Source organism: Cetorhinus maximus, chromosome 1, assembly GCF_964194155.1.
Source record: "Cetorhinus maximus chromosome 1, sCetMax3.hap1.1, whole genome shotgun sequence".
Classification (NCBI taxonomy): domain Eukaryota; kingdom Metazoa; phylum Chordata; class Chondrichthyes; order Lamniformes; family Cetorhinidae; genus Cetorhinus; species Cetorhinus maximus.
The window spans coordinates 56,213,718-56,234,619 of record NC_135879.1 but is presented as its reverse complement, the minus strand read 5'-3'; the positions used below and the strand labels follow the sequence as shown (position 1 = coordinate 56,234,619).

The 20,902-nt window shown below is 41.8% G+C and overlaps 1 protein-coding gene across 3 annotated transcripts in view; it reads left to right on the top strand.

Annotated features, from left to right (window-relative positions):
• The window catches only part of otud4 (OTU deubiquitinase 4), a 102,567-nt gene that overhangs the window by 30,316 nt on the left and 51,349 nt on the right, over window positions 1–20,902 (top strand). For all 3 annotated transcript variants that reach the window (XM_078540906.1, XM_078540915.1, XM_078540925.1), the window contains 4 exons: window positions 1,689–1,755; window positions 5,739–5,859; window positions 5,954–6,018; window positions 16,240–16,337. In XM_078540906.1, the coding sequence (XP_078397032.1) occupies window positions 1,689–1,755; window positions 5,739–5,859; window positions 5,954–6,018; window positions 16,240–16,337 (351 nt within the window). The remainder of the gene's footprint in view (window positions 1–1,688; window positions 1,756–5,738; window positions 5,860–5,953; window positions 6,019–16,239; window positions 16,338–20,902) is intronic.

Sequence of the window (20,902 nt, the reverse complement as noted above, 5' to 3'; positions counted from 1 at the left end):
CACATCTTGGCTGCTGAGTTCCACACATTACCACAGTGACTGCACTTCATTGGCTGTAAAATTGCTTTTGAGACATTTGGTGGCTGTGAAAAGCGCTATATAAATGCAAGTCTGTCTGTCTTTCCTTGGACCCATGGTTTCCAAAGCTCTTTCCACTGGATTTTCTTTGAATCATGCCTGGATCTGTTGTGAACTAATTGATATAGAGGGAATGCTGTAATTGGTCAACGGTTCCATTTTGTTATATCATGTGGCTACCAGGGTGATACCAGTGAGTTTGATGGACTTTAGCTTTTTTTCATTTAGCAATTTTTCTGTTTAAATTCACTGACTGCGACTTTCTACCTCGAGGCATAAGGCCAGTTCTGAATCCAATGAAGCAGATTATCACTAATTTCACAACATTCTCTCTGAAAGAGAAACCTCTTGAGGTACTTTATTGAAAGCTTTCTGAAAATCCAAGTAGACAATGGGTTACAGTTCAGTTAATCTCGCATCCTGGGATCTACCTCTGCAGAAAAACAATAAACTGTTTGGACTCCAGAAGTTTTAAAATCAATGTGCCCATGTTAGTTGGACTTAATCTGAGTTCTTTTTAAAAAGAGATTAAGGGGACTGTGCTAATCCTTGGTTTTACCCATTTTTAGATTTAGACTTTCAGTTTTTGTCTTGCTTTCTTACTTTCCATTGCCGTACATCGATCTTTATCTTTTCCTCGGTCTGTTTTGCTTGAAAGCATCATTTAATGTTGCTCTCACTTTGTCTCAGACTTGTACCTGCTCTATGCCTATGTCATTCTCGTTTTTTAGTTAAAAATGTGGCAGACAGTGAATAAAACAAAAGCATGGTTGATTTAAGATACGACTATTGAACATGCTGATGATATCATTAAGATCTAATTATGCTTTCAATAAATTCCTCTTAATTGATAGCGAAGCATGCTTGCCTGTTTTGCATTATATGGATTACCAATAGGAATGTAAGATGGAGATTTCAAAGCTGATGTACAAAAATACCCTGCACATATTTTTAAAAATGTCCTGCACACAGCTAGAGACGATGACTTGCTATTTACAGTTCATTTCTTCAGTGTTGGTGTCCTGTACAGAAAAAATTATTAAACCACATTTCTCACAGAGCAGTTACCATAGTGATCATTATTTCAACCTTGTTAATCTGTGAGTTTTAGTCAGAAAAGACCAGTATCCATGACAGCTCATTAGGAACTATCACCTGGTGATGCTGTTAATGGACAAGAACACCCTGACCCGTGGTAGGTGGTAACTAGGAAGTTAATTAGATTCTCATACTTGTTTTTTTAGCTGTCTTGGTTCCTTGCAAGAGTTTTAACCCAATTATTGTTTTGGAATTTAATGTTAATTTAAAAACTAATCTGATTATTTGTCCTAGTGGTGGGGATGTTAATATATCCAGCATTTTACATTAACATTCACATGGGGATACTGTAATCTCATGTGGAAGAGTGAACATTTAAGTATTGTGCTAAAATATTTGCTTAGAAGGTTTAGTTTCTTTTGAAACTGTAAAGGGTTAAGTTTAAATTATAATGTTTCTCAGGTCATTTTGGTGAATTTTCTTTGCAATTTTGCTGCTGTCTTATTGCTGCTTTAAAACATATATTATTCTAGCATGGTCATACTTTAATATCCTTTTACAATCTTTAACAGGGGCAAAACTGCTAATGAGGGTGACATGAATGGATTCAAGCTCCAGTCATGTAATAAAGCCCAGAAGGTAATGCTTAAATTATGTAATATTGTAAACTTTGATATATGGTATTACAAGTTTAATGTTTTCCTGAAAGACAGCACCTCCATCAATTCAGCACTCCCTCAGTATTACATTGAAACGTTGACACAAATTTATCTGTACAAATCCATGATGATGCCTGAACACATTACCTCCTAACTCAGTGGTGTGAATGTTATTGCCTGAGCCAAATTGACATTTGAATACACACTGAATTGGCTTAAACCAAATAGACACTTTTTTAACAGCACAAATCTATTGCTCATTACTGATGGAGCACATTCAAATCATACCACTTAGTAAATACAGTCAAACATCATTATTACAAAATTGGCAACAGTGAAGTCATGCTTGTTAAGGTTCTTAATGTTTGGAATTGCTGCCTGAAGAAGCAAATGAGATGTATAATGACTTTATTTGTAATAATTGGTTCCACTGTATAGCCAATTGATAGGAAAATTTACTCTACAAAAGCATTTTTAAAGCTGTAACATTAAGGGCAAGCCCACAGACCCCACCAATCCCAGACATAAAGCTCTAATCCTCCTTTGGCTTACTATTGGACAATATAACATTTTCTGACACAATTATATCACGATTAGCAGAGAATTGTTTTTAGCTTAGACTGTCTATATCTCATTTGTTTTCTTTTCACCTTTGTGGGGGCGCAGATCCTTGCTAGATACCTTTGCTATACCTCTATCATTGTCTTGGCTGAGACGGCTAACTTGGAGAAATGAGGGATCAAGCCCAGGACCCATCTCCACCTAAATTTCTGTGACTTACTACCCTTAACTGTAACTTGCTTGTGTCGTGGAAAATTTGAGGATCCATGATGTCATGTGCCATAGAGTAGTAGGAAATGAGTTTGCATCTGAGGTTTCCCCAAATGAAGTGGGGTTTTAACATTCTGACACACTGGAAGCAGAGGGACCTGGTAGTGCGCAGGAAACCCACAAGTCCAAATTTCCCTGATTGCCTGACTGGAAGCCAAGCCTGACAGCGAACGCTCCAGTGGAGGCCAAATTACCAATTCGGCCTGATTCCCTGATCCAGGGAGGGGTTGGGGGTGGGGGGGTTGTGGTGATGGTGATCTCAAAGGGGCTTTGATTCCTGACCCCATGTGAAGGTGCTTTGATGATTCAGAGATAAAAGGAAGCACTCCTGTTCCCCCTGGCCCACAGGCTGTACTGTGAAGGCACTTATCCTTTTTTCTGAGGCTGTCCTCACTTTGCTGCAACTGCCAGGTTTCTCTAGGCCTGAGAAATCTGATCAGCTGCAGTTAATGTTGAAGCTTCTAGCCTCATTAATAGATTTAAAATGCCAGCTTGGGAGCAGGTTGGCTGCCTGCCTTTTGTCTCGTCTGACTAAAGCCCAGAAGCTTGTGGGTTGGCACTAGTTTCCTGAAGCACTTGCTTTTTTTCTGCTAATCCACCCACTCACCTGTGTTAAAATTCATCCTGATGAGTCCATTTGGTAAAGTACTGCAGAGCAGAGGCCAAACACCCCTTGACAAGGAAGGGAAGTGGGTTGGAAAACAGTGTGTCATTTCCCTGGGCTTTTCTGCACAAGCAGCTGGTTATAGCGTAGCATTGATGGAAATTCTTGGGTTAGAAAACCAAGGTAGGAGAAACATCTGGAATTTGTTACCGCACGGAGCAACTGAGGCAATTAACATAGGTACATTTAAGGGGAAGTTAGTTAAGTACATGATGGAAAAAGATAGTAGAATATGCTGATAGGGTGCAATGAAATAGGGTAGGGAAGGCTCATGTGGAGCATAAGCACTGGCATGTGACAGTTGGTCTGAATGACCTGTTTCTGTGCTGTTAAATCGATGTAAAAATAAGTTTTTTAAAAAATTAATTCATGGGATGTGGGTGTCGCTGGCTAGGCCAACATTTATTGCCCATCCCTAATTGCCCTTGAGAAGGTGGTGGTGAGCTGCCTTCTTGAACCACTGCAGTCCATGTGGTATAGATCCACCCACAGTGCTGTTAGGGAAGGATTTCCAGGATTTTGACCCAGCAACAGTGAAGGAAGGGCGATATATTTCCAAGTCAGGATGATGAGTGGCTTGGAGGGAAGTTTACAGGTGGTGGTGTTCCCATTTGTCTGCTGCCCTTTATCTTCTTAGATGGTAGTGGTCATGGGTTTGGAAAGGAGCTGTCTAAGGAGGCTTGGTGAGTTGCTGCAGTGCATCTTGTTGATGGTACACACTATTGCCCCCATGTGTCAGTGGTGGAGGGAGTGAATATTTGTGGATAGGGTGCCAATCAAGTGGGCTGCTTTGTCCTGGTCGGTGTCAAACTTCTTGAGTGTTGTTGGAGCTGCACTCATCCAGGCAAGTGGAGAGTATTCCATCACACTCCTGACTTGTGTGTTGTAGATGGTGGACAGGCCTAGGGGAGATGGGAGTTGAGTTACTCGCTGCCGGTTTCCTAACTTCTGACCTGCTCTTGTAGCCACAGTATTTATACGGCTAGTCTGGTTCAGTTTCTGGTCAGTGGTACCCCTAGGATGATGATAGTGGGGGATTCAGCTATGGTAATGCCATTGAATGTCAAGGGACAATGGTTAGATTCTCTCTCTTGTTGGAGATGGTTATTTCCTGGCACATGTGTGGCATGAATGTTACTTGCCACTTGTCAGCCCAAGCCTGGACATTGTCCAGGTCTTGCTACATTTGGACATGAACTGCTTCACTACCTGAGAAGTCGCGAATGGTGCTGAACACTGTACAATCATCAGCGAACATCCCCGCTTCTGACCTTATGATGGAAGGAAGGTCATTGATGAAGGAGCTGAAGATGATAGGGCCTAGGACACTACCCTGAGGAACTCCTGCAGTGATACCCTGGAACTAAGATGATTGACCTCCAACAACCGTAACCGTCTTCCTTTGTGCTAAGTATGACTCTGTTATGGCACAGCAGGTGGTAAATGCTAAGCTGTTGAAATCCCAGAGGGAAACGTGAAGCAGCTGTCACAACTATTTGCATTTGTATTTATTTTGAGATGCGGACTTTGAATTCAGTAAAAAGAAGGCTACCGAGGCTTAGAGGGTTTTTACAAAACTGAATTAAACATTTATTAATAAAAGAAATAATGTTAAGCACATACATAGGTCTACAAATTACTACTATGATAACTCCTAGCTCCCCTAATTAATCTAAAACTCAGTTACACCTCTGTTAAGGCAACAGTAAAAACGAATAGATTTTAAAAGAGCCGGGTAAAGTAACTTGATAGCCTGAACAGTTGAATTCAAAGTGAGTTTTCTTAACTTCAGTCCTTGCAGACAGCAGTTTGGGCACAGAGGCTGGGGGCTTTTCAAACTTGTTAGATCTTAGAATGCCTTTTCCTTGCACATAGCCTTCTCTCCTTTATACATATTTTCCCCTTTGAATGCAAATTCCCATTGTTTCACTATGTCTTTGGACTTTACCCCTCTAATATTAAAAATCAATCATAGTACCAATTTTACCAGTAATCTTTGGGAAAAATAAACACACTGTTTCTTAACTTCTCCTGGCTAGGTGAAACATTTCACCCCCTCTTTTGAATTCAAACTAGTCTGGTTTATTTTAAAATGCAAATGATCGTTTTACACCTCACATTCTAAAACTTCCCCCATGTTTACCTACTTAGCATTTCAAACCTAGTTTCCCATCTGATGCATCAAAGCACCCAGACCAGCTGTCTAATTCAGTTAAAACCCACACGCAGACCCGTAGACACATACTATTTCTACTTTACCATAAATTCCAATAACATTTCTGAAAATTATTATATTTTCCTGACACTCCAGTATTAAATACCAGCTGTTGTGTATAACTGCTGGCTGATCTAATAGTGTCTATTTGTGCCACTGCCCAAGATAAATATTTATCCCTACATGTTTTAATGTTCAGGCAAATCTTTAAAGTATTTCAAACTTTTGTGTTTATCATCTCTTGTGTTCTCAGAAACAGCAAATGAAAAGTGAAAGCTCTGCCCACATAACCTTTCCTAGAAAGGTCCTCCAAGCACTCAATCCAAATGTTTACAGAAATATTGAGTATGAAGTTTGGCTGAAATCAGAACAAGGTGAGTGTCTTGTATTATTTGCAACCGTTTGATTCTGAGTTGGCTATTTCACACATTGCTGCTTTTAAATATTTATATTTAAACTACTTTTCAGCTCAGCAGAAGAGAGATTATTCTATTGCTGCTGGAATGCAGTACACTGTTGGGGACAAATGTAAGGTAAGCATTGGTGCATAATGTTTGTTTTTTGATGTTTCAATTTTGAATTAAGAATTCTGGTGATTTTTTTTTTTTGTGTGTGTGTGCAAAACTTGCTGTTTGTTCTTGGCCTTTTGGGAAGGGCCAAAGAAGAGGATTGGTACTGAAAGAGCAGAAGATGAGGGATAGGAGGTTGGGCTGAAATCTGAAACTCAACCCCAAAAATGCCCTGGTTGCTGCAGGAAAAGGCTCAAGCTGCAGGCCTGAAAATATGTTCGGAAGGTGTGGAGATGAGGTTGTAATCTCAAAACACGCTTGGAGGAGGATGGGGTCATTTGCAGAAGATTATGGTATAGGCCTGAAATATGCCCACATATTTCAAGTCAAAGATCAGGCCTCAGTCCAGGAACTTGCTCAACAGGGGTAAGGGGTAGGAAATTGTGGGGTTTTCGCCATGGCCTAAAAATGGACACAAGGCCCTCAGCACACACAGCAGGAGGGCAATGGAGTATACCAGAGTGGATTTAAAGAAACGCATATTGGAGGGTGGGGGTTGAAGAAATAATACTAATTAGGGTGTCATAACAAATACTGTTGCTTCAAGAGGAGAGATGGTGGCATAGTGTTAATGTCACTGGACTAACGGCCTGGGCTAATGTTCTGAGGATACTGGTTCAAATCCCACCATGACAGCTCAATTGATTGTAAGGTAGTCTGAATAATGATGCTATGAAATTATCATCAAATGTCAAAAAACCCAGCTGTTTCACTGATTCCCTTTGGGGAAGGAAATCTGTTTTTATCTGATCTAACCTACATGTGACTGTAGACCCACAGCACCCTCTGAAATGGCCTTGCAAGCTGCTCGGTTCAAGGGCAATTAGGGATGGGCAATAAATGTGACCCTTGCCAGGCCCACATCCCAATAAAGAATAAAAAGAAGTACATAGCAAGTTACTTGTCTAATTGATAGGCCTTTGGTTGGCGGATGTACCTGCCGAGCCAACCTCCTGGGCAGTGGGAAAAATGCATTAAATATTCCAATGGACACTTCGTTTGGCTTTGTTTAAAAGCTGGAAATATTGCAATGCTTAACCACAGTGCCATCTACCAGTGTAACAAGTACTGTGTGGGTTGTTTCAATCTATATTTCATTTATACTTTCAAACCATTCTGTCTCCTTTGTGCCAGGCCAGTCAGAAAATATTATAAAAGCAAAATATTGTGGATGCTGGAAATCTAGAACAAAAACAAAAATACCTAGAAAAACTCAGCAGGTCTGACAGCATCTGTGGAGAGGGATACAGTTGACGTTTCGAGTCCGTATGACCCTTCACCAGAACTAAGATATATAGAAATGAGATTAAAAACAAGCTGGTAGAAGGGGGTGGGACAGGAGAGCTCGATAGGGGGCCAGTGATAGGTGGAGGCCAAGAAGAGATTGCCAAAGATGTCATAGACATAAGGACAAAGGGGTGTTGACGGTGGTGATATATAAAGGATGTGCTAATGGGGACATTAAGGGAATCAAGCTAGTGGCAGATGGCCCTTGTGCAGGTGGGGTGGGGGGAAGGGATTGAAATGGGATAAAAGGTGGAGATGAAACAATAGATGGAAATAAATTTAAAAATAGGGGGGAAAAGGAAAAAACATAGTTCTAAAAAAATTATAAATTATTGGAAAAAGGGGGATTGGAAAAGGGGTGGGGATGGTGGAGAGAGTTCATGATCTGAAATTGTTGAACTCAATATTATGTCCGGAAGACTGTAAAGTGCCTATTTGGAAGATGAGGTGCTGTTCCTCCAGTTTGCGTAGAGCTTCACTGGAACATTACAGCAGGCCAAGGACAGACATGTGGGCATGAGAGCAGGGTGTTGAAATGGCAAGCGACAGGGAGGTCTGGGTCATGCTTGCGGACAGACCGAAGGTGTTCCGCAAAGCGGTCACCCAGTCTGCGTTTGGCCTCTCCAATGTAGAGGAGACTGCATTGGGAGCAGCGAATGCAGTAGATTAAATTGAGGGAAGTGCAAGTGAAATGCTGCTTCACTTGAAAGGAGTATTTGGGCGCTTGGACGGTGAGGAGGGGGGAAGTAAAGGGGCAGGTGTTGCACCTTCTGCGGTTGCATGGGAAGGTGCCATGGGAAGGGGTTGAGGTGTAGGGGATGATGGAGGAGTGGACCAGGGTGTCCCGGAGGGAACGATCCCTGCGGAAAGCGCTTCACTTGCACTCCCCTCAATTTATCCCTTCCACCTATCACTGGCCTCCTATCGAGCTCTCCTGTCCCACCCCCTTCTACCAGCTTATATTTCATTTCATTTCATTTCATTTCTATATGCCTTAGTTCTGATGAAGGGTCATACGGACTCAAAACATCAACTGTATCCCTCTCCGCAGATGCTGTCAGACCTCCTGAGTTTTTCCAGTCAGAAAATATGTTCAATTTGTGGTAGCTATAGGTACCTGCATGGGTCTGAGCCATGTCTGCCTTTTTGTGGGATATGTGGAATATTTTTTCCAGTTCAACTCAGAGCCATTTTTCTGGCATGTTGTTAACTACATTGGTGCCGTTCCCTGCTCTTGTCTTGAACTGGAAAATTTCATTGACTTTGCTTCCAATTTGAACCCTTCCCTTGCCTCCCCATGGTCTATCTCCAACTTTTCCCTTCCCTGATGTCTTTGTCTCGGTTTCTGGCGATAGGCTATCAACCAATATTCATTAGAAGACCACTGACTCTTACAGCTACTTTGCAACACTTCCTCACACCCAACTTCCTGATAGGACTTCATCCAATTCTCCCAATTTCCCTGTCTCTGTCACATCTGTTCTAATGATGCAACCATCCATTCTGGTGCTTTTGATATGTCTTCCTTTTTCCTTCAACTGAAGATTTCTCCTCCGCCCACCGCCCCATGGTTGTTGATAGGGCCTGCGGCTGTTCTCGTCCCTTCCCCTCCTAGGACCATGATAGGGCTCCCCTTGTTCTCACCTTCTACCCCACCAGCCTCTGTATTCAGCGGATCATTCTCTGCCATTTTCACTTCCAGCATGATGCCACCATCAAACACATCTTCCTTTCCCACCCTTGCAGCATTCTGGGAGAACCGTTCACTCCGCGATATTCTGCACCAATCTTCATTCACCCCCAACAGCCACTCCACTTCCTACCCTTTCTGACTTTTCCCAGTTCTAATAAAAGGTCATAGGCCGAAATGTTAACTCTGTTTCTCTCTCTACAGGTGTTACCAGACCTGCTGAGTATTTCCAGCATTTTCTGCTTTTATTTCAGATTTCCAGCATCTGCATTATTTTACTTTCGTATTAATGTTCACTTCCTTACCTTTCAGTCTTTATTTTTCTGATTTTTGTCTCTCCTATCCTGCTTCTTTCTCTTTCTCTTAATCTGTTACTCTCACATATACTAATTTTTGCATTTGTCTGTTTTTCTTTCCTTTCGGGTTAGATTGGTGATTGTGTGGTTTGGTGACGGGAAGGAGCTACTGATAATTACAGGCTACGTTCAGCGTTGGAGTTGTGGGGGAAAATGCAACTGTCTGTGACTCCCTTTCTATACCCTCTTCCCCCAATTACTTGAGCTTTCCCCCATAACCTCATTACCATCCCATCCTCTACTCCTTCACTTTTCCTGTTACTTACTGCCCTTCATACCACCCTCAAATACCTATCACTATTACTGCCTTGTTTTCTTTGAACAATCCACTGGACTGTTGTCCCCAATCCTCCCCCTTGTTCCGCTGTCACTTACTTCATCCACAACACTCTATCCGGTCTTCCACAGACCCACTCATCGAGCCCGGGCTGGGTCCTGAGAAGCCAGAGCCCTTTTCAGTTTTGACTAGTTTCCCTCCTACACTACCTCATTACATTTCCCCTAAAGAGGGCTTTGTTTGCTTTCTGAATGCAACTCTATTTTTAAAAATCAAATTAAAATAAAGCTACCCTTCTACTTTTCTCTCTCAGAAATTCTCACCTTCTCAAGGGCAATTAGGGATGGGCAATAAATGCTGGCATAGCCAGAGACGCCCACATCCCATGAATGAATAAAGCAAAATTGGCATCTCTGTCTCACAGGTATAAGCCAGTAGCTTTGACTTTTTTCTGTCAACAAAACACAGGTAGAGATAACCAAGTGGCTTCAAACTTCAGCTTGTATTCTTTGAAAATTGAAGTAACATTAAATGAAGAAATCTCTCTCTCTCCCTTCTCAGCGCAATGCACTTTAAAAAAAACTGTAACAAGTGTAGAATTGGGCACTCGTATTTTTGTCAAACATGCACACAGCTGCTTTTTCTTTAAGAACACTCCATATAAAGCTTACCTCTGTAAAGCTTTGAAGTTTATCTCTTGTTCATCAAAATTATTTGAAGACAATCTCATGTAAGAAACCGTTGGGAGGTAAACAGAAACATCCCAGAAGTAAGGCTAACTAAACAGTGCTAATGAATCCTGTGAAATTAGGTACATTGCAAATGCTGAAACTGCACAATCCAAATTCAGCTCACGGTATCACAGGCCATTTTTGGGTTTTGTGTTTTTGTGTGTTTCGTGCACAAGAACACCCAGATCCCTCTGTGCTGCACTTTTTTGGAATCTCTCTCCATTTAATAATAGTTTGCCTTTTGATTCTTCCTACCAAAGTGCATGACCTCACACTTTCCTACATTAAACTCCATCTGCCAAGTTTTTGCTCACTCACTCAACCTGCCTGTATCCCTTGCAGATTCCTTATGTCCTAATCACAGGATGCCCTCCCTTCTGGAAATCCAAATACACTACATCTACTGGTTCCTCATTATCAACTCTGCTTGTTATATCCTCAAAGGACTCTAGCAAATTTGCGAAACATGATTTACCTTTCATAAAACCATGTTGACTCTGGTTTGCATTAAGCTTTAAATGTCCTGCTATTTCTTCCTTAAGAATGGACTCTAGCATTTTCCCAACGACAGATGTTAGGCTGCCTGACCTATAGTTTCCTGCTTTTTGTCTCCCTCCCCCCTTGAGCAGGGGCGTCACATTAGCGGTTTTCCAATCCGCTGGGACCCTCCCGGAAACCAGTGAATTCTGGAATATTTTGGCCAATGCCTCCACTATCTTTGCAGCCACTTCCTTTAAAACCCTTGGATGCAGGCCTTCAGGTCCTGGTGACTTGTCTGCCTTTCGTCCCATTAGTTTGTCAAATACTTTGTCCCTCGTGATAGAAACTGTTACAAGATCTTTCCCTCCCATTAGCTCCTTGCTTATCTGATATCTTTGGGATGTTTCAAGTGTCTCCCACTGTGAAGACCAATGCAAAATATTGGTTTAAATTATCTGCCATTTCCCTATTCCCCATTATCAATTCTCCAGTCGCATCTTCCAAGGGTCCCACGCTCACTTTGGCCACTCTCTTTTTATATACCTGTAGAAGCTCTTCTGTTTGTTTTTATATTTGCCAATTTACTTTCATAATCAGTTTGCTCCCTCTTTATTAGCTTTTTAGTCATCCGCTGCTGGTTCCTAAAAAAAAATAAATCCCAATCCCCTGGCCTATCACTAGTTTTCGCTGCTTTGTATGCCTTAGTTTTTGATTGGATATCCTCCTTGACCACCTTTGTTAACTACGGGTGGTTCATCCCTCTAATCGAGTCCTCAGTTTTGACCTGGATAAATTTTTGCAGAGCGTTATGAAATATCTGCTTAAATGTCTGCCACTGCTCATCAACTGACATTCCCCTTAATCTATTTTCCCAGCTCATTTTAGACAACTCCTTCTTCATACCTCTGTAATTGCCCTTATTTAAGTTGAGGACACTGGTTTGAGACCAGAGTTGCTCGCCCTCGAACTGAATTTGAAATTCTACCATGTTGTGATTGCAACCCCCTAGAGGACCCTTAACTATGGTCTTTCTTATTAATTCTTCCTCATTACATATTACTCGATCTAAAATAGCCTGTTCCCGAGTCAGTTCTGCAACGTATTGCTCTACGAAATAGTCTCTGATGCACTCTCTGCATTCGTCTTCCATTTTACTCATGCCAATCATGATTTGTCCAGTCAAGATGCAGATTAGAATCACCCATGACAACTGTAGCGCCCTTCTTACACGCCTCCATTATTTGTCGATTTATAATTTGTCCTACAGTGAGGCAGTTCCTCAGGGGCCTATAGACGACTCCCACCCATGATTTCTTCCCATTCCTATTCTTCATTTCTACCCAAACTGATTCCACATCATGATCTATTGCATCTATATCACTACTCACAACCGCAGTCATAACTTCCTTTATTAACAAAGCTAACCCACCTCCCTTTCCTTTTTGCCTATTTTTCCGGAACATTGAATACCCTTAATTCCCACTCTCGGTCACCCTGCAACCACATCTCTGTAATTGCTATCAAGTCGTATTTATTTATTTCTATTTGTACCGTCAATTCGTCGACCTTGTTACAAATGCTGTGTGCATTCAGATAAAGAGCCTTAAGCTTTGACTTTTTACCATTTTTGCTCATTCTGGTTCTGACTTCTGCACTTTTCTGCTTATATTTTCTGCCCCTTCCTGTCTGCCTCTTCACTACCCCGTACCTCTGATCTCTCGTTTCTTTTTGATTTTTTTAAACTTCCTTTCATTTGAACTCTTCCCCCCAACTAATTAGTTTAAAGTCCTATCTACAACCCTAGTTATACTATTCGCCAGGACACTGGTCCCAGCATGGTTCAAATGAAACCTGTCCCAACGGAACAGCTCTCTCCTTCCCCAATACGGGTGCCAGTGCCCCATGAATCGGAACCCATTTCTCCCACATCACACTAGACCCTTGCTTTCCTATTTTTCTGGGAGGTTATTTGTGTTTTCTTCCATGATGACAGAACTGAAGTAGTTGTTTAATTGCTCTGCCATTTCCTTGTTCTCTATTATAAATTCTCCTGTTACGGCCTGTAAGGGACCTACATTTGTCTTCACTAATGTTTTTCTTTTTACATATTTATAGAAGCTTTTACTGTCTGCTTTTATGTTCCTTGCAAGTTTACTCTCACACTCATTTTTCCTCTCTATTTTAACCTCTTGGTCCTTCTTTGCTGAATTCTAAACTGCTCCCAATCCTCAGGCTTGCTACTTTTTCTAGCAACTTTATATGACTCCTCTTTGGATCTAATACTATCCTTAATGTATTTTATTAGCCATGGTTTGGCTGCTTTTCCTGTTGCATTCTTGCGCCAGAAAGGAATGTATAACTGTTGCAATGCATATATTCGTCTCTTAAATATTAGCCATTGCCTATCCACTATCCATGTCTTTTAATGAAGGTCCCCAATCTATCTTAGCCAACTCACGTTTCATACCATCGTGATTCCCTTTTTCAAGATTTTGGACCCTAGTTTCAGATCAGCCTTCTTCACTTTCCACCCTAATGAAGAATCCTCTCATGTTATGGTCACTGTCCCCTAAAGGAACCCCATAACAAGATTATTAATTAACCCCTTCTCATTGCACAATACCAAATCTAGGATAGCCTGTTCCTTAAGTCAGTTCCTTGACACACTGGTCTAAAAAATCCATCTTGTACACACTCCAGGAATTCATCCGCCACAGCATTATTGCTAATTTGGTTTGCCCAGTCTATATGTCGATTAAAGTCACTCATGATTACTGTAGCACCCTTATTACATGCATCTCTAATTTCCTACTTAATACCATACCCTACCTTATCACTACTGTTTGGAGGCCTGCAGACAGCTCCCACTAATGTTTTCCGCCCCTTCTTGCTTCTTAGCTCCACCCAGACTGATACTACATCTAGATTTTCTGAGCCAATATCCTCTCTCACTATCGTACTGATTTCATCCTTAACTAATAACACCACGCCATCTCCTTTTCCTTCTTGCCTGTCCGTCCTTAATATTGAGCACCCTTGGTCACCCTCCAGCCATGTCTCCATAATCGCAATCATATCGTACCCGTTTACATCTATTTGTGCTTTTAATTTGTCTACCTTATTGCGAATGTTCGGTGCATTCAGATACAGTGCCTTTAGACTTGTCTTTTTAACATTTTTACATTTTTTTTTGTACTATGGTCCTATTTGCTATTAGTCCCTGTTTCCTCTGCCTTCCACTTTTGCTTTCTACTTTTCTGCCTTTCATTCCTATCTTTGTTTCTCTTTTTTGTGTCTCCCTGCTTAGATTCCTTTTCCCTTGCCACTCTTGTTTAAACCCTCCCACAATGTTAGCGAATACTCCTGCGAGGATATGGGTCCCGGACCTCCTAGGGTGCAACCTGTCCAGCTTGTACAGGTCCCATCTTCCTCAGAATCCGTCCCAATGCCTCAGGTATCGAAATCCCTCCCTCCTATACCATCTCTCCAGCCACGCATTCATCTGTTCTATTCTCCTTTTTCCTGATCTCGCTAGCACATGGCACTGGGAGTAATCCTGAGATTGATCCCTATATTCTGCTTTCAGGACCTCATCCCTCTTTTTACCTATGTCATTGGTACCGATATGGACCACGACCTCTAGCTGTTCATCCTCCCCCTTCAGAATGTCCTGCAGCTGCTCAGTGACATCGTTGACCCTGGCACCAAGGAATCAACGTACCATCCTGGTGTCATGTCTGCAGCCGCAGAAATGTCTACCTGTCCATTACGATAGAATTCCCTATCGCAGTTGTTCTTCCGCTTTTTTTTATCTCTCCCCCCCGCCCCGGGCAGCTGAGTCATTTGTGGTGCCACGGACTTAGTTCTTGCTGTATTCCCCTGAGAAATTATCTCTCCCAGCAGTATCCAAAATGGAAAATCTGTTGTAGAGGGAGTTGGACCCAGGGGACTCCTGCAGTACCTGCCTAGTGCTTTTACTCTATCTGGCGGTCACCCATTCCCTTTCTGCCTGTGCACTCTTTACCTGCAGTGTGACCACCTCACTGTCTGTGCTATCCATGAAGATCTAATCTTTGCGGATGCTCCACAGTGACTCCAGCTGTAGTTCCAGTTTCGAAATGTGGATTTTGAGTAGCTGCAGCTGGGGACACTTCTTGCACACCTGGTCACCCTGGACACTGGAAGTGCCCCTGACTTCCCACATTGCACAGGAGGAGCATTCCACTTGACCCAGCTGCCCTGCCATGACTTACTTTTAAATTACTCCCTTTACTTTTACTTCCTTTAGCTTAGAGAATATTAAGGACAGAAGAAATACTTACCAGGTGCTACTTACCAAGGCCCTTCTTACTGAGGAAAGGTAGAAAATGAAAGGATCCCACCCATCTTCTCACCAAATTCCAACTGAAGCATTCTGATCCAGCCCAAAGCAACATTCCAGTGCAGCCTAGGAATGATTTGGTCACAATATTCATTTACATTCTAGGAAATTATATTTATTAAAAGAAAATTCACTATCAAGTTATTTTTTAAAAAATACAACTAATATGAACGGCCACTTTGAACTTTGGTCAACTGAAGTCTTGAAAACCAAGTTGTTTTCACATTAGAGGCATTTTTTGAACACTGGAAAACGTGAGTGTCGGTGGGGTTGGTAATTGGCAAAGCTCATTGGTCAGGACTCTAACAATGCTCTAAAGCGTAAAGGCAGTGGGCAAAAGCAAAGGAGCCAAATAGTTGGAAGTCTAATGAGGAGTGTAGGAACTGTTATTGGATCACTCCAAATTTGTGTAATGATCAGTTAATTATTGGGAAATTACTGAGAAATAATACAATATAATTTTCTTTTCGACTGATTTTTTTTCCCCCTTTTAATTCTTCCTCTCCTGAAGGCAGTGACTCATTAGAACATAAAGCCTGGAATAAGAAAAGGCCCATCACCCCTCCCCACCCCGTTACTTCTACTAACTGTGTATACTGATCTACTCTATTTTGGACTCTTTAACCCACTCATTCTATCTCCTGAAGAAATGTTCTGTATATCTAGATGGATATTCCCAAAATCAAACTACTACGGAATATGCATCTGTTTGGGCCTACTGCCGTCTACAGAGAACATTACTCTCTGGTCCCTGCTGCAGCCGATCAACATGTCCTATGGAATATTTCATCATCTCAGCCCATGTCTTTCCCCAGTATTTTCATCCCATTCCCATGGTTTCTTTCACTGAAGGTCCTGGTTGGATTATTGCTTTGAAACACACTCTGGTTTGCTTGTTCTTGTGGATGCATGCATAGGTAAATAATAAAAACTATTAGAAAGTTTATATACATATTTTAAAACATTCTTTCATAACCCCTTAGGTATGCCTGGATAATGGTAAATGCTACAATGCACATATTCAGGCAGTCAATCCTGATAATGGACCTGTTGTTGTCTACATAGAACAGCTAGGAGAAAAGTAAGTTTGGTGACTTTAATTTTAACTATTCTTACATTGTCCCTCACTTCTTCAATTTCTATTTAATAGAATTAGATGACTGCTTCACAATTTGGTCTAGATTCAGTATATCAGCAAAAGCAAAATATTGCAGATGCTGGAAACCTGAAATAAAAATAGTAAATGCTGGAAATACTCAGGTTTGACAGCGTCTCGGGAGAGCGAAATGGAGATAATGTTTCAGATCAAGGACTGTCATGAATGTACAGAGCAGCAAATGTCACTGTGCAAGTGTAATTGGACTGTGCACTTGCAGGGGCAATAGATTCCCAGTTTCCCAACTGATCTACTTGAGGGAATAGTGGCTATGAGCCCCTCTCAAAACCAGATTCAGGTTCTGATTTTTTACAAAAAATAAAGGACCTTAAAATGATCTTGAGGGTTGGGAGAAGGAGGATGAAGGCTTTACAAAGAGATACTTTTTAATGGAAAGAATTGGGTAATTTCATCCAGACTGTCGATAAGAACTATAGGCCATGGAAGTGGTGGTGGAGTTGGAAGAAAATCAAATAGACTTCCTGCTATTGATTTCTCGCCACTGAACTCGACTGAAAGGTGTATACATGTGGGTGTTGGTTGAGAATAGGATCTGGCAGTGCTGTAATGCTCCTATGATTGGAAAGTCTTCTGATGCTCACTGGCGAGTCTCATGCATGAAATATGGCCTCTACCTGGAGGGAAGGAAAATACTTTTTCACTTACCTTCTCCTGTGGATGCAGTTCTTAATGGAATGTTTTTGTGCAGATTTTGCTGGAGCAGGGCATCTTGCGGTGTACCGTATTCCTTATACTTGTTTGTGCATGTTAGATTTTAAACATATTTTTTCCCAAACAGTTGCTGTAAGTGCAAGCTGATAATAGGTGATGGCAACAGGGCATCTAGGACCTTGGTGAAAAACGGGACAGTGTGTACATCCTTAACCAATGAGATGTAAGGATTGAAATAAACTGTGAAGGAGGGTGAATTAGAATGTGTGACCTCAACGTCAAATTGGTACAGGAAGAGAAATAAGAGAGAGAGAATGGTGCGATTCAGGGAAAGAAAAAAGACAGAAAAAGTATTTAGAAAATAAAATAAAATTTGAAATTTTAAAAAATCTCCAACAACGATTCATACCCAAAGAAATGAAACTCCACTTTTTTAATTGTTCACTTCCTGGTGAATAGGTTGATTGACAGTCGCATACCCTAGATTCTAGAATGGTCCCAGCTGTTTGGAAGGTAGCAAATGTAACACAACTATTCATGACAGGAGGGAGAGAGAAAACAGGGAAATACAGGTAGTTGAGTCTCACATCAAATATCAGGAAATTGCTGGAATATAACATTAAGGAGGTGTTTACAAGGCACTGAAGAAATCATATGATTAGGCAGAGTCAACATAGTTTAATGAAGGGAAATCATGTCTTACAGCCTCAAAAAACTAGTAAATTTGTAACCAGCAAAGTAACTGAAGGGGATCCAGTGTATATAGTTAATGTTTATATTTATTTCTAAAGGCATTTGACAAGGTGCTGCATAAAAGGTTATTAAAAAAGATCATGGCAATTGGGGTTGGAGGTATAGCGGAATGGTTAATGGACAGAAAACATTGGGGATAAATGGGGTATTTTCAAGTTAGCAGGCTGTTACTAGTGGGGTGGCGCATGGATCAGTGCTGGGCCTCAACTATTTACAATTTATATTAATGTCTTGGATTGCTCTCATCCAATAGGATTGGATGCTCACCAAAACTTGTGATCAGATCACCACATTTACCACATGATACAAAATATATGCAATATTAATAAAACATGTACATTCTTTTAAAATTAGGTTTGAGGTTTTAAACCGTAAGTAATCAAACCTAGGCCAGCATCTACTGGTCGGCGAGTGGGGGTGGGGCCCGCTTGATGACGTGTAAAATGATGCGGGATGACGCCAGGCGTGTGTCTCGATGTCCCCCCGCGTCACTTAGATTGTCAGTTTGGCGGGCGCGCATCTGACTCGGATGCACACCCACTGACCTGTCAACGGCCTATTAAGGCCATTAAAAAACCAATTGAGCTCATTAATGGATCTACCCGTCCAACCTTAAGGTTGGCGGGCAGGCCGGGAGCCCAGGCGGGCTTGTGAAAAGACATGAAACCTCACCCGTGGGCGGGATGAGGTTTCATGAGTGATTTAAAAAATGCAGAATATTTTACAGTAAAAGTTATGGACATGTCCCAGCTCATGTGACAGTGTCACATGAGGGGACATGGCAGGGAAATTTTTTTCTAATCTTTATTGAAAGTTTTATATCAGTGCCGATCTCCCTGAGGCAGTGCTTTGCCTTGGTGATTTGTGCGCTCTTTCTTGTGCATGCGCAAAAGAGTGCACTCCCAGCAGAGAGAACCCCCGCCCGCATAGGGAGCGCATAATGCTTCCTGGCGCACGTCACGCTGGGCGGGCCTTAATTAGCCCTCCCATGTAAAATGGTGGCGCTCCCCCGATCGGAAGCACACCCGCTCTCGCACTCTTTTCCCAGCCCCTGCGGACGGGGGGATAATGTTCCCCCTGATTACACTCACTGCTAAACCCTGGAGAATAGCTTCAAAAAGGTTTTGCAATCCAAATGTTCAGTAAAGCAAGCTTACTGTATACACAATCAAAGGGTGGTGACAATCTGTTAACTGAAGTGTTCTGTTTCTGACAGTGTGCTCCAGTTTTTCAAAATCGCATATCTCTTGAGGAGTAAATTATCTCTGTTTGATCAGAGTTGATATATCAGGTGACTTAGGGAGAGAAAATCTCTGCGTATTGGCTTCTGCGCTATGATTCTTGCCTTGCTTACATTCTGTCGTCTGCCATGTCCAGACATTTAATAGACCTTTGGATCATGCCTAACCTCCTGTAATTTCTCCTTTGGACCCAATAGGGCCCTGTTCTTTTCAATTACGCATTTCGACGTACCAATTAAGATGAAAGCTGAAAGCATTTGAATGTTGCTGTGCCGGCCCAGCTTGCCAAAGTGGCATATTTAAACTTTCATTGGCAGCTATGCAGTGCTCTCTGTTGCTCATGCAGCTCGACCGTTTTGTGAAAACTACCAACTAAACAAAACCAAGTTCTTAAGGGACGCAGGTGATGTTAACTGCATTCCCCAATAAAATCTTGGGAACGGTTGGACTTTCCGAAGGTCAGTCCTGCATTCATAGTACTCTACAGAATGGTTCTACTGATCTAAATACGTCTTAAATTTGAGACACCCGGAAAGATTAGGAACAGAGTAGGTAACAAACGGCATGTTATTTTTCTTGTTTCATTGAGCAAGTGGCCCTTCGATACCCAGGTTGCTAGAAACCTGACAACTGTACTATATTCTGATCAACATAGTCACGCTCTGACCAATGTGTGACTCCTGCTTAACAGCAGCGTGGTTGATTGTTCCTTTAGGATGGACGACAAATAGCTGTCCAGTATGTGACACCCATACTCATACCCACCACTGCAACTTTAACACAACTCGGTATTATGTGGCTCTAAAAATGAACAGCATGAATTTGTCATGTGTCTGACTGATTCGCCATATGTGATGAGCCTATTGATAACACTGACTTGGATGAAGGTGCCAAGAGTAATGTATCCAAGTTTGCTGACAATACAAAGCTAGGTGGGACAGTAAGCTTATGGGAAGACTAAGAGCCTGTAAGGGGATTATAGCCAAGTTAGTTAAGTGGGCAGTTGGAGCATATGGCATATGGAGCATAATATGGGGAAATGCGAGGTTATTCACTTTGATAGGAAAGCTAGAAAACCAGAATTTTTTTACGTGATGAGAAACTCGTAGGTGTTCATGTCTAGAGGAATTTTGAGTGTCCTCATGCAAGAAACATGAAGTTAACATGCAAATATAGCAAGCAATTAAGAAGGCAAATAGCAAATTGGCCTTTATTGTAAGGTGCTTGGAGTATAAGAATAAGAAAGATTTGCTACAATTGTCTGGGGCTTTGGTGAGATCACACCTGGGGCACTGTGTGCAGTTTTGGTCTCCTCTCAGGAAGGATATACGTTCATTGAAGGTGATGCAGCGAAAGTTCACTAGATTTATTCTTGGGATGAGAGGTTGCTCTATGAAGAGAGGTTGAGTAAAATAGCCCTGAAGCCTCTGGATTTGGGAAGAATGAGAGGTGATCTCATTGAAACATAGAAGACCCTGAGGTGGCTTGACAGAATAGATGCTGAGAGATTGTCTTCCCTTGCTGTAAAGTCTAGAACTAGAGGCCATAATGTCATTATAAGGGGCCAAACATTTAACACTGAGGTGAGGAATTTCTTCACTCCGGCGGGTTATAAATCTTTGGATTTATCAACACCAGAGGGCTGTGAATACTTTGTTGTTAAGTATATTCAAGGCTGAGCTCATTAGATTTCAGGACTAGGGGAATCAAGAGATGTAGCGATTGGGTGAGGAAATGAAATTGAGGTGAAAGATCGGCCATGATCTTGATGGCAGAGTAGCCTTGAGCGGCCATACGGCCTCTGCTCCTATTTAAGTTCTTATC